This window comes from Rhopalosiphum padi, chromosome 2 (assembly GCF_020882245.1).
Source record: "Rhopalosiphum padi isolate XX-2018 chromosome 2, ASM2088224v1, whole genome shotgun sequence".
In the NCBI taxonomy this organism is placed as follows: Eukaryota; Metazoa; Arthropoda; class Insecta; order Hemiptera; family Aphididae; genus Rhopalosiphum; species Rhopalosiphum padi.
This window is the reverse complement of record NC_083598.1, coordinates 52,173,598-52,190,184: the sequence shown is the minus strand read 5'-3', so window position 1 is coordinate 52,190,184 and position 16,587 is coordinate 52,173,598. Positions and strand designations below refer to the sequence as shown.

The 16,587-nt window shown below is 27.4% G+C and overlaps 3 protein-coding genes across 3 annotated transcripts; 2 read left to right on the top strand and 1 right to left on the bottom strand.

The window, feature by feature from the left end:
- Positions 1 to 203: 203 nt before the first annotated feature.
- LOC132922671 (uncharacterized) lies at positions 204 to 2,461 on the top strand. Its single transcript, XM_060986302.1, has 2 exons — positions 204 to 2,224; positions 2,294 to 2,461. Exons 1-2 carry the CDS (start codon positions 731 to 733, stop codon positions 2,300 to 2,302), a joined length of 1,503 nt encoding a protein of 500 aa, XP_060842285.1. The 5' UTR covers positions 204 to 730; the 3' UTR covers positions 2,303 to 2,461.
- Positions 2,462 to 4,513: 2,052 nt separating this feature from the next.
- On the bottom strand, positions 4,514 to 7,258 carry LOC132921068 (uncharacterized). The gene is made up of 5 exons (XM_060983897.1): positions 7,044 to 7,258; positions 6,816 to 6,881; positions 6,474 to 6,521; positions 6,204 to 6,218; positions 4,514 to 4,652 (listed from the first exon to the last, which is right to left on the bottom strand). Exons 1-5 carry the CDS (start codon positions 7,153 to 7,155, stop codon positions 4,561 to 4,563), a joined length of 333 nt encoding a protein of 110 aa, XP_060839880.1. The 5' UTR covers positions 7,156 to 7,258; the 3' UTR covers positions 4,514 to 4,560.
- A 5,327-nt stretch (positions 7,259 to 12,585) lies between these two features.
- Positions 12,586 to 15,741, top strand: LOC132923103 (maternal protein tudor-like). The gene is made up of 2 exons (XM_060986925.1): positions 12,586 to 12,904; positions 14,111 to 15,741. The coding sequence occupies exon 2, from the start codon at positions 14,128 to 14,130 to the stop codon at positions 15,688 to 15,690; it is 1,563 nt and encodes a 520-aa protein (XP_060842908.1). The 5' UTR covers positions 12,586 to 12,904; positions 14,111 to 14,127; the 3' UTR covers positions 15,691 to 15,741.
- The last annotated feature ends 846 nt before the right edge of the window (positions 15,742 to 16,587 follow it).

Below are 16,587 nucleotides of genomic sequence, written 5' to 3'. Positions count from 1 at the left end.
TATAATATAATACAAAAGAAATACAATTTCTACAAAATCATATTTTATTAATTATTGACAACTATAGGTACTTCAAATAAATCACAGATTTTATTATGTGAACATAGAAAAAATTTTAATTAAAACAAATCAATGGTATTAATTATATTTTTAAATATAAACAATAATTACACTATTTACACTGAATCACGGAAGACTTAATTATTAATAGGGCTGGGATTTTGATGCAAAGGCATCTTTTTTTCTGGTGTTTTGAAACATTGGTCCGTAAGTATAAAATGTGTTTTGGGTGATACTGATTATTTTAAAGAATTTTTTATTTTGCATTTTTTGCATTTTTTGACAAAATTAACTCTTAAATGCATTTTTAGGACATTTTTTATGTTTTTAGTGCATTTTCTTGGTTTTTAGAGCATTTTTCATAATTTCTTCATAAAATGAACGAAAATTGTTGCGATTCACAAAAAACTTTCGGCAAACTGCTGACGGTACGCTAGGGTTTTCCCCGAAAATTATCACCGTTATATTATACCTATTATGAATTATTATTTTTATTACACCATACATACATACATAGGTACAAGTTATCGTCGATAACAATTTTATCATAGCTAGGCTTAGATAACTATTACTGAATTAGTAACCAATTAGTACGTCCGCCGTCGTAGTCTCGATAGCATTCGTTGTGTTTCGTCGTGTCGTGTTTTTTCGTGTGATTCATAAGTTCAATATGCCGAAAGTAAAAACGTCGAAATCAAATCGATTAACGAAATATGTAAATGAATTCGGTAAAGAATTTTTTTCTACAGACGGTGAAATATTATTTTGCAAAATATGTGAAATAAAAGTGGCTTCTGAAAAAAAATTTACCGTTGTACAACACATTTCCCGAGATAAACACGTTCAAGGATTACGTCGCCGAGAACTTAAATCGGACCAACAGGTATCCACAATGCAATTTATAAATGAAAATCAGCTATCTCCGTTTTCTTATGATTTGACTAATGCCTTTCTTTCGGCCAATATACCACTTAATAAACTTGAAAATCCAATATTAAAAGGTTTTTTAGAGAAGTATACCAATAAATCAATTCCTGATAGATCGTCAATTAGAAAAAATTATGTAAGTAAATGTTACAATAATACCATGAATAAAATAATTCAATATGCAGCAGATAAAAAAATTTGGGTTTCTTTGGACGAAACAACCGACGCAGAAGGACGTTTTGTTGCAAACTTCATCGTAGGTACGTTAGAAGTCGGTTGTCCTGGAAAAACATTTCTTTTAAACTGTGAGGTATTGGAAAAAGCGAACCATTCTACTGTTGCTAAAATGTTCAATAATTCTCTATCTTTATTGTGGCCTGGAGGTATTCAATATGACAACGTATTACTATTTGTAAGTGATGCAGCACCTTACATGGTGAAAGCTGGAAAGTCAATCCAGTCATTTTATTCAAAAATGATACATGTGACTTGTATTGCACATGCCCTGCATCGAGTCGCTGAAGAAATAAGAGGGAATTTTTCGAAAGTAGATAAATTAGTTTCAAATGGGAAAAAAATATTTTTGAAAGCACCTTCCCGCGTAGAGAAATTTAGAGAAATAGCAAAAGGTATACCTTTACCGCCGCAACCAGTTATAACTCGTTGGGGAACGTGGTTAAACGCTTCAATTTATTACTGCGAACATTTTGAATCTATCAAAGAAGTTGTCAATGCACTTGACAGTGAAGACGCTATTTCTATTAAAAAAGTGCAAACAGTAATTAAAAGTTCTAGCTTACACAGGAATTTAATTTATATAAAAGCGCATTTCGGTACATTGCCTGAATCGATTACTAAATTAGAAACTCGTGGACAGACTTTATCAGAATCTTTAAGAGTATTAGAAGATATAAGAGTTTTAATAAATGAAGCACCAAATGAAATTGGTACTGCAATAAATAAAAAAATGGAAAATGTTTTGAATAAAAATAAAGGGTTGAAAATACTACAAAATATTTCAAAAATTATAAATGGTGAAAAACCAGATGAAAACAACATACCGGAAGATATAACGACGGACGATATTTCACACTTTAAATATGCTCCAGTATCATCAGTCGAAGTCGAAAGAAGTTTTTCTACTTACAAAAGTATATTGTCCGACCAACGACGATCATTTTTATTTGAAAATATAAGACAGCATATCATTATTCAGTGCAATAGCGATTTTGTTCAGGTTAGTATTAATAACAACTAGCAAAAACAAATTAAAATGTTAAAATTTTTTTTTAAATTATTATTTTAGAATGAATGATTAAGAAAACAGAAGCATAAAAAAACTAAAGAAGCAACAACGTACAATAAACAAAAAAAAATACATTACTGTAGTATAATTTAAATTTTTTTCTAATTTTTAACCTATAATAAATATAATTTAAATGCATTTTTTTAGTGCATTTTTTGAGTTTTTTAAGTCATTTTTGCATTTTTTTAAGGGCATTTTTTGAGATTTTTTAGGGCATTAAAATCCCAGCCCTAATTATTAATATTAATTAATTTACATATTTAAGATATGTGTAGAAATGTACAACTGAAGAAACAAATTATGACCCTTTATGTTATATAAATACCACTCAACCTATTTAATTAAAGATATTAATAGTAAGAAAAATTAAATAATTAATTCATTAGGTCACATATGACCGAGGGACTTGAAAAATTGTGTAGCAAAAACAGCAGAAATTGTACCTATATGGAATTTTTGGTTGGGAGTGAATGAGCATGGGGTATACGTTAGGTACATAATACATATTATTTTTAACAAATAAAATTAAAAATTAAAAAATTGATCAATCAAAATTAATTAAATATTATATAAAAACGTTTAGTGACAATTATTGTAAAATGATTATAAAAAGATAAATATATTTTTAACAATTCACATTTAAATTTAAAAAAAAAATACTAATAGGCAATACATTTAATACCTACAAAAATATTAATAAATAAGCAATATACCTATATACCTACATGTGTTTCTTATATAACACTATTAATTAAAATCAATACCCTTATAGACATTACACAAGCTAAATTAGAGTTATTACATCAAAGTTAAATTATCAAAAACCGACTATTAAATCTGTTTATATAATATCATGGTATATCATGGTATTAAGTAAAAGTTACTTACTCTCCACTGAAACAAAAAAATTAATGAACTAATATTCGCCTTCGAGGGTAAAAATCGATTAAATTTTACGTAGGTATAGCGTTATATCAAATTATTGTCGTATCAACTATTCTGGGTATAACTAAATCAAATTCAGTTTATATAGTTAAATCCAAAACTATTGTAGGTATAATAGGTACATATATAAAGGTGCGCTCTTTAGTAATTTCTCAATTTTATGGTCGAATAACTTAAGTCATTTCATATTATTTCACTTGTTCGGATAACATTATGCAAGACCCTCTTAAATTCTTTTTATAAATAACAAGTAAATAAGAATCTTACAAATTCAAAAAATAATCAAGCAAATTCATACTAATGGCATGCTTATTTTAAACTATATGTAATGTGATGAGTGCAGTTTAAGAGCGAAAGATATTTATATTGATTTTAATTAAGGGTGAAGAATATGTTTATACATATTAGATAAATGTATATCAAGTTAGGTAATTAGTATATTTAAGATTTTTATAAATACCATACCCTCTTTACTTAACCATGGAAATTCTAAATCTATGAACACACCAAATCTAACCCGATATTACAAATTAGCTAGAAAACAACCTCCAGAACAAAACGAACCCCACGAATCATGATTACTTTGTGCGACTACCGCAACATTAAGGCAAAATGCCGTGAGTGCTCTATAGCCTCTTGTTCTCTAGTTCACTAATGTCTAATAGTTATAAAGAAAAGGCACTGGTTAGATTTTACGGTGTATGGAATGATGTGTTCATCTATAGCTCAGTGGTTCTTAACGGAGGTGGTACCGCCCCCTTGGGGGAATTTCGGTATCACCGGGGGGGGTCGATAATTTTGAAGGGGGCGTTGAGCTTTTTCAAACTCGGAGATTAAAAATTATACAAATTTTCAATATTATATAACAACAATACGAATAATTCATCGTGAATTCAGAATAGTTGTAATTGAATACGCTATACAATGTCATACAGCATGTTATCTAATCGAATTGTACGTATCAATAGGAAACGTCTTGTTTATAATAGTGAATGAATAACTGATGAATAAATAAATATATATTTATATTTATAAGAAGAAAATTTGATTTTGCATGAGGGGGGCGTTAGTAGTTAGTTATTACGATAAAGGGACGCTAAACCAAAAAAGGTTAAGAACCACTGATCTAGTTCTACCGACTTGGGATTGATGTTAATTACTCCGAGTTATACTAAATTTTATTAATACACTATACATTAACTACACCGCGACTGTGATCATTACTTATAAATAATTTTTATTGACCAAGTACATATTATAAATGCAACAATGTAACATTTCGCCTTTCAAAAGACAAATTTCAATAATAATAGACGTATAATCTAATCTAAAATATATAAAAACTTACCTAATTCGTTCAATTTTAAAATATATTCTGTATAACCACCACATTCTAAACTTACTTCTGGCAATACTAAAAATTAAATATATTAAGATATAAATATAAATTAAGTTACAACATGAAAATGATATATCTATTGACTATTAATGACCATATTCAAGGTCATTCGCCCAAACGATCAACGCCCGTACAAAATGCACCCGTGTTAAGTTTGTTTGCCTATAAATTATAATGCTAACAATGCTAACAAATTTAAGCGTAAGGATAAAAAATCTTTTTGGTTTTCTGATTTGTTGTATTGTTGATATCTTTGACATATCAATTTAACATAACTGTCCCGTCTACAGTTGCATTTTTTCAATCGATTAACCGATTATATATCATTCGTTAAAAATAATCTATTATTCGAATAATCGATTAAATAATCGCACACCCTTTAAATATAATAAAGAGACAATATAATTGAGCTAGTCAGTGTCTTACGCTTTAGAGCAATTCATATCTATACGCCGATAAAATACAAACATAAAAATAATATTCTAGTAGCCGTGGAACGCGTGATTATTATTTTTTTTTTTTACTGATTTCAACCCTTTGTGTTGAACTATCCTTTACACCTAAGGGTATAAAAAATAGTTAAGATCACTCTGTGAGACCTAATTAATATACTCACAATATTTCATGAAAATCAGTCCAGCCGTTTCAGAGGAGTTTGGTAACAAACATTTTCAACATTGTGACATGAGATTTTTATATATTAGATACATAATTATTAACAATCTCTAGTAGAATCGATGTATATTTTAATTAATCAGTAAAATATTTGTTCATAATATGCATAGAAATTTATTATTTAGGTATGTGTTCAATTTTTATGTGTATCTATCTAAATGCACGTACTCGTATAGTCGTATATGTTTTTATTTATAACAAAACCTTACAATTTATTACAGAAAGAGAAGTTAATTTCGAATTCAATAACTCAAAATCTCATGAGATGCATTTCTTCATACAAGTTTAATTTACTTAAAACATGTCTACTCCATTATAGTATAATGCCCAATAAAAGTCTAGTTAAGTAGATACATTTATTAAAACAACTTTAAAGAAATTAAATTTATTTTATGTAGTTAATAAAATATTAATAATATCTATTCTTTAATTTTAATTTTTTATAAGCTTTCTATCTTAAAAATATTGATTTAATAAATAAGTACTATGCAAAAATAGTTATTAATTTAATTTTGATTTTTGTATTTGAGCGAATCAAAAAATACACTACCAATAACTGTAAAAATGTTCAATCATATAAATATATAATTATTGAATTGGATAACCATAAAAAATCAAATTGTTTAAGGTCAATTGGTGATATGTGTGTTTTCTTATAAATGCAAAACAAAATTTAAGGCAGCTAAATTAATAGGTATTAAATGTCAATAACAAAATGTTGAGGAAACTGATTTGGTAATTGATTTCTTAAGTTTTTTTACGTTTAATCAATTGAATGGACGTAATAAAGAAAATATCTATTTGAAATCAGTCTGTTTCACTATAATTTCATTTATTGGAAATTAAAATTGTATCAACTGCAATTTCTAATATTAAATATTAAGCACAAACCTGTGTATGGACAATCTATAATAAATAATTTAAAATATATATTACAAATATATTAATAATACAACACTGATTATATTATAGGTACGATTGTTACGAATAATGGTTAAATATAATATATAAAACTATTATAAATCAAATTATACAATTTCTATGTATTACATACACTTAATCCGTAAAAACCCAGTGATTTTTTCGAAAGATATTAAATAACAGCACAAACTTTATGACATAATGTACCTCTAGAATTAAATATGATTTTGAAAAACTTACTATAAATTGAAGAGAAATAACCTATTGGGCTTATTTTCAGTTGACCCGCTAAAACAATAAAAATTCTTTTGATAAATTTAGAGAAACAATTAATTTAAAAAAGTAAAATAACAGTTAAACAATTCCATAATTCTCGTTTTATTTTATTGAATTTAAAAAGAACAAAATTTTTCATTTTTAATCATTAATATGTGATGATATTTATTTTCCTTATAAGTGAGTATTATAAATTATAATAAAAAATATTTCTTCACATTGCGTATTTTTTGGTAAGAAATATTTAAATGCAGAATAATAGTCTTCAACAAGATGTATAAAATTATCAACTGAGAATTGACTTACGGTTTTGAGCACTTCGAAAATGATAATCAAAATACGATGTGTTACCGTTTACTATGAGTTTCGTGTCTAAATAAAACAAAAGTAATTTGATACTTTTTAATGCTATATTTACTTAAATAATATAGAGTTCTATAGTCTGAAATAAACATCTCACAAAATATCTAAAGATATTACATTATTATTAACACAATTTTATTGTATGTAACTATATAGTGTCATAATGCATACCATAATCCGGAACGGTTAAGTTATCATTGCATTTTATTGAAGTTAAAATTATCATATTATACACTATGACAATTATAATGCCTTTGGAAAATTCAAACGTATTAATCGTCATTTTTAGGTTTGATAAACACAATGTTTTTAACGCAGTTACTTCTAACACGGACGAATAAATTTTATAAAGATAAGTTTTAAAATATACTAAAGTAATTCTTATATATGTCTATATAGCTTAACTTTGTGTTTGTGCGTCAAATATGCAAAAACCAATAGATGTTGCACAACTGAATAAACTATTTTACTTCTTGTATATCTTAACGCCGTATTTGTTAGCACTAAACAGGTGGTCTTTCAGTTCTTATGAAAACAGTTATTGTTTTTTCATATAATATCGTAATTTACAAATTAAAAAATGATTTTTAATCGTAATATTTAATTTATAATATAATTTGATCTAAATATTAAAATACGAGTTATAACGTTATAAGCATTTTATTATTTTAATATCTTACATAGCTATAACGCCTATAAGTTATAACTCAGTTTAAAATTATTTCAATTCATGCTTACATGATGTCCTAGTCCCTAGATAATGTTCTTACCTTTAAATTGAATAATAAGTAAATTTACTCCGTCAGTATTAAAGCAAACAGCATAAAATGGATTCTGCTGAACTCAAATTTACGAACATTTCCCCAGCCCCCCTTTTTTAAATTTTCAAATTTTTTTTCGGCCAAACATTAGTGTACCATTAGTGTGAATTTGTGTGACTATACTTTCAGAATTTGTGCGATACCGGTTTAACCATAAATTTAAAAATAGAGAAGGGGGGCTAGAGAAATGTTCCCCAGCCCTCCCTCATGGAAAAAACAACAATTTTCAATTTTTTTTTCGGCCAAACATTAGTGCGCCATTAGTGTGAATTTTAAGTTTAATAATAAGTAAATTAACTCAAATATTAACGCTAACTGCATAAAATTGATTCCGCTGAACGCAAATGTGCTATGTTTTTCATTCGTAACTTCGTAAGACGGAAACAACACATGCGAATATTACGTTCTCTTAATACTTAATTTATAAGTGGAAGAAAAAAAAGGTAGATAAGTGGATACCGCTGTGTTGTACAAGTGTCGAGTGGGTCACTGTTATAGTGGTATAGGCGAGTTAAATTTAAATTCAATGATATAATGTGTACACGAAAACAGATTGCCAGAAATGGTCGTCTCTATCATTGATTCCCTAGCAATGGATGGAAGGGAATTCTACCAGAGGGGAATTTAGATTAAATAACGAGAATTTTGTTATTCAAATAATTATGCCATTTTACAATCAGTAAAATTGAAAACAATAAATTAATTTTCGGAAGGTCGTCCATTGATAATAATTTTATAAGTATTTTATAATGATTGACCTCTTGACAAGTAATCTAATATTGATAGGTACAAAGTGCTGGGTTAAGGGGTGGCCAAGGTGGCAGTTGCCCTCGGAGGCAATTTTTTTTAGGGGTTACAATTTTTCAACGACTAAAATGAAAGTTTTGATGTCTTCTAATGTATTCTAAATTTTAGGATGAATTATTAATAATCATTGAAAATATGGTAACAAAATAATAATAATAGTAATATAAATATATAATATATTATTATTTATTAGTGTTATTAAAGAGCTCGGATAACCAATGCATTTCTATTTTCGTTCTTATTATCGTATTATTATTTGATACATAATCGTGTTTGTGTCTGTATAGTTGTATTATAAATTTATAACCAACAGATTATTAAATGTTTTATTAATAGTTTCAAATGATTTATTTATACACTACTAAGCAACTGTTTTTAATTTTTATTATACTATCTATTATTTTATTATTCGTCTCTCGTCCTCCCGGTCTCGATTCTCGTAAGGTACAATTTTATTTCCCTGCAGCGTCCAGACGCGGCGTCTAGCATCAACTACCGGTCTGGACATAGGTAATAAGCGTCTAGACGCTGCGTCATGACGCCGTGCTGTTCCACTCTTTGACGCTGCAGGGACACCGTACCTGTAGACCGTAGTCGTAGTCAGTCTTGTCAGACTTGTCAAGTCATATTATAGTATATAGACTGAAAAACAAACGTACATTTTTGTTAACAGCGTTTTTTTTATAAAACCAAATTTAGTTAAATAGCGCTAAATTTTGCAAAAAATCTGAGAAAAAATTAATAAATAAAAACAAACTATTTCTCAAACACAAATTCAAAGTTTCTTTTAAAAGGTAAAAACTAACGTACATAATAATACGTTTATAATTAAAACAAAATAACAAATAATATATACAAAATAGTACATTAGTACCTACTCCGTACTCCTATAAATAATAAAAATGAATTAAATATATTGTATTATATTTTATACTACTTAAGATACTTGTTTAAAAATAAATATATTAAACTTATTCAAATTTAATGAATTAAAGATTAAACAATTTTAACACTGTTTTTATTAAAATATTTATCATTTTTATGAACGGTATAAGGTTTGTAAAAGGCATCAGCGTAACTAGGGGGGTATAGGGGGGCTTAGCACGCCTGTATTTGTATTTAGCCCCCTATAAGGTTTTACTTTTTAGCCTTAGTTAGCCTTCAAGTTATTTTTAACTTTGGTTTTCTAGGACTATTAAATCCTAGTTGCGTAACTATGGGCGTCCATGGTAAAGGGAGGAATTTAACGTTTAATTCGCATGACATACAGGGTACAGCTATCTGAATTCTGTATTATTTCTTATTATAATAGGTATGTATAAAGAATAAAGAATAATACTTGATAGTTAAATTTAAATTAATATTATACATTTAGTTACAAACAAATTTTGATATTGTTGTTCCTAAGATATCGTGTGATTGTGTGTTAATATTTTTAAATAAATTGATCTATGTACCTATATTAAAATTTAAAATTAATAATAAATTATATAATTTTAAATAAAAATATAAAAAAAAATATAATGATATAATATGTGTAATATTATATAATATCTACAAATTTTTTTAAATTTTTAAAATAAATATTAATTAATAATTATATAGAATATTTTGTATTTTCAGTGTTTTTGTCCAACACTAAAAATGTACTCAGACTTTTTGTCCAACTTTTTTTAAAACACGACTTTTTGACCAATTACCACTACTTAAAAGGTATAATAAATAACAGTATTTTTTTTCTACCTAGTTTCAATTTAAAATATTATTTAATAAAACAGTTAAAAGTTATTTCTTCTACATCAGTTTCTTTATTTTAGTATTTGTTGTAATATTACAATACTATATGCAATACATTAATACATTTTAATTTATTTGTTCATATTTGTATTGAAATATATAATAAGATGCCACTTGCTAAACGCTGGCTGATTTTTATTTTTTTGTTTTTACAATACATAAAAAAGATTATTTCCAACTAAATAGGATAGCTTTTATTTTATACTCGTGTTTTTGAGCACGATTTTTTTTTGGTAACATGTTTTAACTTTTTAAAAATAATATTGAAAATATGCAAATCAATATGTTTAATAACTGCACCAAAAAAAAAAAAGGATTACTATAATAACTGTACCGCCTCTAAATTTCTAGTCTCGAGTAATAGCGAATAATAGCGCTAGAGACAAATAACTAAGGTCTATGATGTTTAATATTGTATTTATATTTTGGTGTTTTCTGTACACTATTTAAACTTTAAAGTACCCGTGGCAATGGCTATTTATTTTTAGATTTCATAATATAATATCTTTAGATTTACAGTCTATTGTATATTTGTATAGTAAATATACATTTTTGAGTACATTCAATATTGTAGTTATTTATTAGAAATAGTTTATAGTGGGCTATATGGAATGCATGTAATATCAATAATTAAATTATGTCGTCGTATTCTTGGAAAACTAGAATAAAATAGTCATTAGTAGCTCGCAAGACGGGCACGCTGCTTTACCACCCGTACACAAGTAGAATAGCATGAATGATTTTATTCGCTGCACAGTTGTGGCAGCACATGCTACGTCAACATTTATACTTACTAGCGCAACTTTGTTCATTAAACTTGTTTTGCGAGAAAATAACCCTGCATCCTATAGTAATGTTAAGAACACCAAATTTCAACACATTATAAAGTACAAAATTATCTGTGTTCTTTCAGAGAGTTTTTTTTAATATCTTATTTTGACGATTTTATATAATTTTTTGAAAATGTACAAAAACCACCAACATTTAAAAGCTAATAACATACTCATTTTTTACGTTATTATAAAATACCTCTCTGAGAGAACACAGATAATATTATTCTTTAAATTGTGTACATTTTTTGTTTTCCTAAAGTTAATATACCTTGAATGGTTCTAATTCTTGTAAAGGCTATTTTGACGCTCGAAATGCGTGTGTGAGCCCTCCCCCCATAACTAAATTTATCAAGCTCCGCCTATGCTCCTTGCACAGCAGTTGAACTAGTTGAAGTCACAAAAAAATCACCTGTTGCTTACACAATTTACAACACTAAAAACGTTTAAACGTAACACCATTAGAAAATTAATAGTAATGCACTAATGCGTATAAATTTATTTCCCACACTAATTTAAAGAGAGCAAACAGTAGTACTACCAGTACTAACTGTGGAACAAATGCACTTAACCAACCCTCTCACGATTTTCAAATTTTTTTTTTCAGACGACTTGTTTTTTATGCTTAAAACGATGGTGTATTTTTTTTTCCGAAAACCATTATTTTGGAAGTTATAGCCTTCCAAAGTTTGCGATTTTACGTTTATACGCATTCGCGCAACACCACTACTTTACTGCCGCAGTATGGGCAGTGATTACACAGTTTGCAGCTCCGCTCCGCAAATTGAAAATATCCCTCGATTTGCTGTGTAAAACCACCTTGGGTAGGCCTCAGAATTAAACAAAGTTGTTAAAAAGCACATATAATAATATACCTAGTCTAATTAGATACTCAACTATAGTTTATATTTCACCTTAATAATGACGTGATTCATAATATTATTCACCCAAAAAATGACTAAAAATATTTCTTACAGGCGCTGCGCGTGGCAGTCAAGTAGCGTTGCGCGCAAGCACATAAACGTAAAATCGCAAACTTTGGAAGGCTATAACTTCCAAAATAATGGTTTCCGGGAAAAAAAATACACCATCGTTTTAAGCATAAAAAAACAAGTCGTCTGAAAAAATAAATTTGAAAATTGTGAGGGGGTTGGTAAAGTGTACTTTAGCCCTAACTGTACTGTCTGTACTCAACTACAAAAAAAAATAATTGTGTATACAACTATAAACAATATAAACCATTAGAGTATAAGACCATTCAACCATTGTTATTTGTTCTATTATTAGATCGTCGCCAAGGTATAAATTACACCCGAATATCATAAATAAAATAAAATTACCGTTAAATCTATTATCACATCGAAGTTGATCGTTACCTACATTTGAAATGTAAAATATAAATATAGAATGATAAACGATAATAATTTAATATTGTATTATCGTCGTTCATCATTTCGTCAAACGTCAGTATTCACTATTCACTCAGACACTCAGTCACTCGTCACAATCGCTTGTACTTAGTTGTACTTGTACCGCATATTAGTATCGATAATTATGTTATATAATTATGGTGTGGTGATGTGCACGCTTGATGAGTGCAATCATAACGATTGCGTATCGTGCAGTTTGTATTAAGAATTTCGTTTATCGACACTTAGGATTCGCTTTTTTTTGTGTTTCGCGCGATAGTAAAATGAATATATAATATAGTCGTTGTATAGTTATTAGAGTTGTGTTGTAATATTGTCGTATAGTTCATCATATTGCTTCGACACATGTAAGTATAAATATTATATTTTATTAAATACATGTCATTTCCGGGATTGGTAGACCTCGTCAACATAGGTTTGGACGTTTGGTACACACATTAAATGTGCTCCAAATTGCCATGTATTACTAACCGACGCGTCGAGGCATGTAACTAATTTTACACGGCTACCCGGAGCAAAAACAATTTGTGCTCCGCGAAATTATTTTATCATTTATAGACACATTTCTTAACATAAAAGCTGCAAAAACATTTTTTTTATTAATATATATTTTTTATATTACAGACCATTTGCATAATAATCAATTATATGTTACTCTAGGAATCTAATAATTTTTTGGGTGGTTCACGTGCTTCTGTGCACCATACCACAAGCCGCCACTGATTGAATAATATGAACTAATATTATTAATTAAAATTGAATTAATGTATATCATGTATTATTAGGGAATGGATTTTATTGTCAGTACATATTTTTATTGAAATGAGGTACCTATTTAAAATCTAATAAAAAATGTTTATGATTTAGATCGTTTTAAATGAAATAAATTCAAATTTATTTTACAATTTTAGTAATTTTCAATTTTTTTCATTAATTTTTTACGGCGACTAAATATTCTATGATATATAAATGTAATTTACGTTCTTATTTACCTGCAACTTACTATGGCCAAATGGTGTCGAGTATGAAAATATATTTTTATTTTTGATCTATGCTATTCTTTATAATATTGCTTAAAGCCAATAGTATTTTGGTAGCATTTTTTCCTAAATTAGTTCATTTGACATGTTTTAATAAGAAAAAAACCAAAAAAGATCTCTTGATATTGAATTTTTACTCCTTCTGATAAAGTAGATATAATAAATATGAACTATGTCCCTATCACATCCGTTGATGTGGAACGTTGTTTTAGTCAACACAAGAGTCTCCATCCAAACTGTCATAATTTTTTGTTTGAAACTCATTAATACGTTGTTTCTCATTACTTTGTCCTGGGATACTTATAGTTTTATATACCTACATCATTTTTATTACTTTTATTTAATATTTATATTTATAAAATAATATTTTTTGTAGTTTTCAATACTAATAATAAATTTTGATATTTGATATTTACATATTTGGATTCTTTATTACAATAAAATCTGTTCCCTATATATTATGCATACATTATGTATTTTAGTATACATTTTCCCAATATTTTTACTTTCCAGGTGATAAACTGACTAATATGGAAGGTAAATGTTGGGATGCCTATATTTCATATTTTTATTCATTTAAGAACTTTTATATACAAAACAAAAATGATCAACAGGTTATTCAAAAAATAACAACAAGTCTTCAACTTCTTGAAAATGAAGATTCAATATTGATTTCCGCATTGCCCGGAGATCTAGTTGCTGCTAAATATGAAAATGATGGTCTTTGGTACAGAGCTAAAATTTTAAATATTGAGGAAAATAATTTCACTGTTAATTTTATTGATTATGGAAATTCTGAGTTATCATCAAATCTTAAAATACTTCCTAACGAAATAGCTTGTTACCAAGCAATGGCACATCATTGCATGCTTGATGATATAGACCACGAAGAATATATACTTTCAATTGAAAATGATGTATATGATATAATTTTTAACTTTTTAGGATCTATTGAAGTAATTGTAACTTTTTTAAATAACAAAGAAACCTATTTGGTGAATATGAAGTGGGATAATAGATGTATAAAGACATTTGTAAATAACATTATTTCTTACGGAATTACTCCAAAGACATATGAAACCTTGAAGGAAATCGATCAGTCTGGTGCAAAGATGGTTGTGACTCTTATTTATGCTCAGTCAATAAATGAATTCTATGTAGAAACTGAAGATAGCAAAGAAATACAAAATAAAATTGAGTATATACTTGAAAATGAAACGGTTTGGGAACCGTTGACTGAATATAAAATTGGTAAAATGGCGATTGCAAAAAGTATAACTGACCATAGATGGTATAGAGTAAGACTTTTAATGATACATGAAGGAGGTGAATGTACTTGTTATTTCATAGATTATGGAGTACAAGACAAATGTTCAGAATTTTATGAAGCAGTTGGTTATTTAAAATTGGCTCCTCCATTTATTAAACTATGTTCATTACACATTCCAACTATAAAAAAAGAAAAAAAACTGTTTGAGAGTTTATCAAAAAGTTTTATAGATGAAATGGAACAATATAAAAATAAAAAGATGACTATAATTGTAGTAAAAACTGGCGAACCATGTGTAGTTGAACTCTTTGTTGATGATTTTAATGTGATCAAACTAATCGAACCTATTCCAGTGATTGTATTTAATGTTATTCATATGAATATATTAACAGTTCAAGTAAATTCTCCTAGTAGACGTGCTGTAATGAATGAATTAAGTAAAATTAAAACTTTAAACCCTGTTGAAAAACCAAAATATTGTAACATATATGGAGCTTTGGTTAACAATCACTGGTATCGTGCAGAATTAAAAAATAAGTTTAAAGGTTCAATGGATGTAATATTGGTAGATATGGGAAGTAGTATTATAAATGTAGAAAAATTATTCCAACTTCCTAAGCACATAGAAAATGTTAAGTACTTAACATTACGTTGTTCACTTGGTTTGGATGAGAGATATTTCAGTTTAAATAAACTGAAACTTTTATGCAATAGTAAAACAGAATTTATGATGATACTATTTAAAAACAATAATGCTGATGGCCATCTTATACATTTATTTTTGAATGATGAAGATGTCACAACCATCATAAAGAAACATTAAATAAATAAATGTTATGTTGTGAATTTCTATACGAATTATATTATATTATAATATATATTTATTAATATATTAATATATTATATTATATATATTCATGACCATTAATTTAAATTAATTTAATTGTTAAAATATACACTTTTGTAATGTATCCAAAAAAATAAACATTTGTCATATTTTTTTTATTTTTTAAATATATAAATTTGTTAACTTGTTTTTTGCATGTGCTAATAGAAAATGTTACAAATACTTATTAAACAGGCTATTTACTTATGATAAAACTTATAAATTCGTCAATTTTCTAATTTTAAAGTATTTGCTAATAACTATCCATATATAATATATATGGTATAGTAAATATTTTTTAATTATATCAAGTTTGAGGCTTTATTAAAATTGAAATAAATTTAGACAACAAAAGCAAAAATTTCTAGATTTATGAAGCCAAAGAAATTATTTTTAGAAAAATCTGATAAATTAGTAAATTTTAAAACAGTTAACTCATTAATAACTTACTATTTTTTTGTTCTATATTAACACAATATTTAGTTGTATGGTAGGTATTTACATTATATAATTTTTAATATTTACTATAGTATAGAGTATTTGGCCGGCATCTGCAAGGACGTTGGTCTGGTGTTTGTGGCTGGTATATATGTTTGATGTTGGCCAGTGATCGTGACTGGGTAGAGGCGGACAAAGCTGTGCGCCGCAGAGTCGTTACTACCCGAGTCAGTTGAGGCGAACAACCAGATAGCGCCCAACGCCTGTGCGCAGAGCCTTATGTGGCCCTCCACAAGTATATTATTAAAATTGTTATTTATTTATCTTAGGATTATATATTTATCCAGTTTCATTACCTAGTATTCAAAGACTTAATTGTTAAATTGTTATTACTTA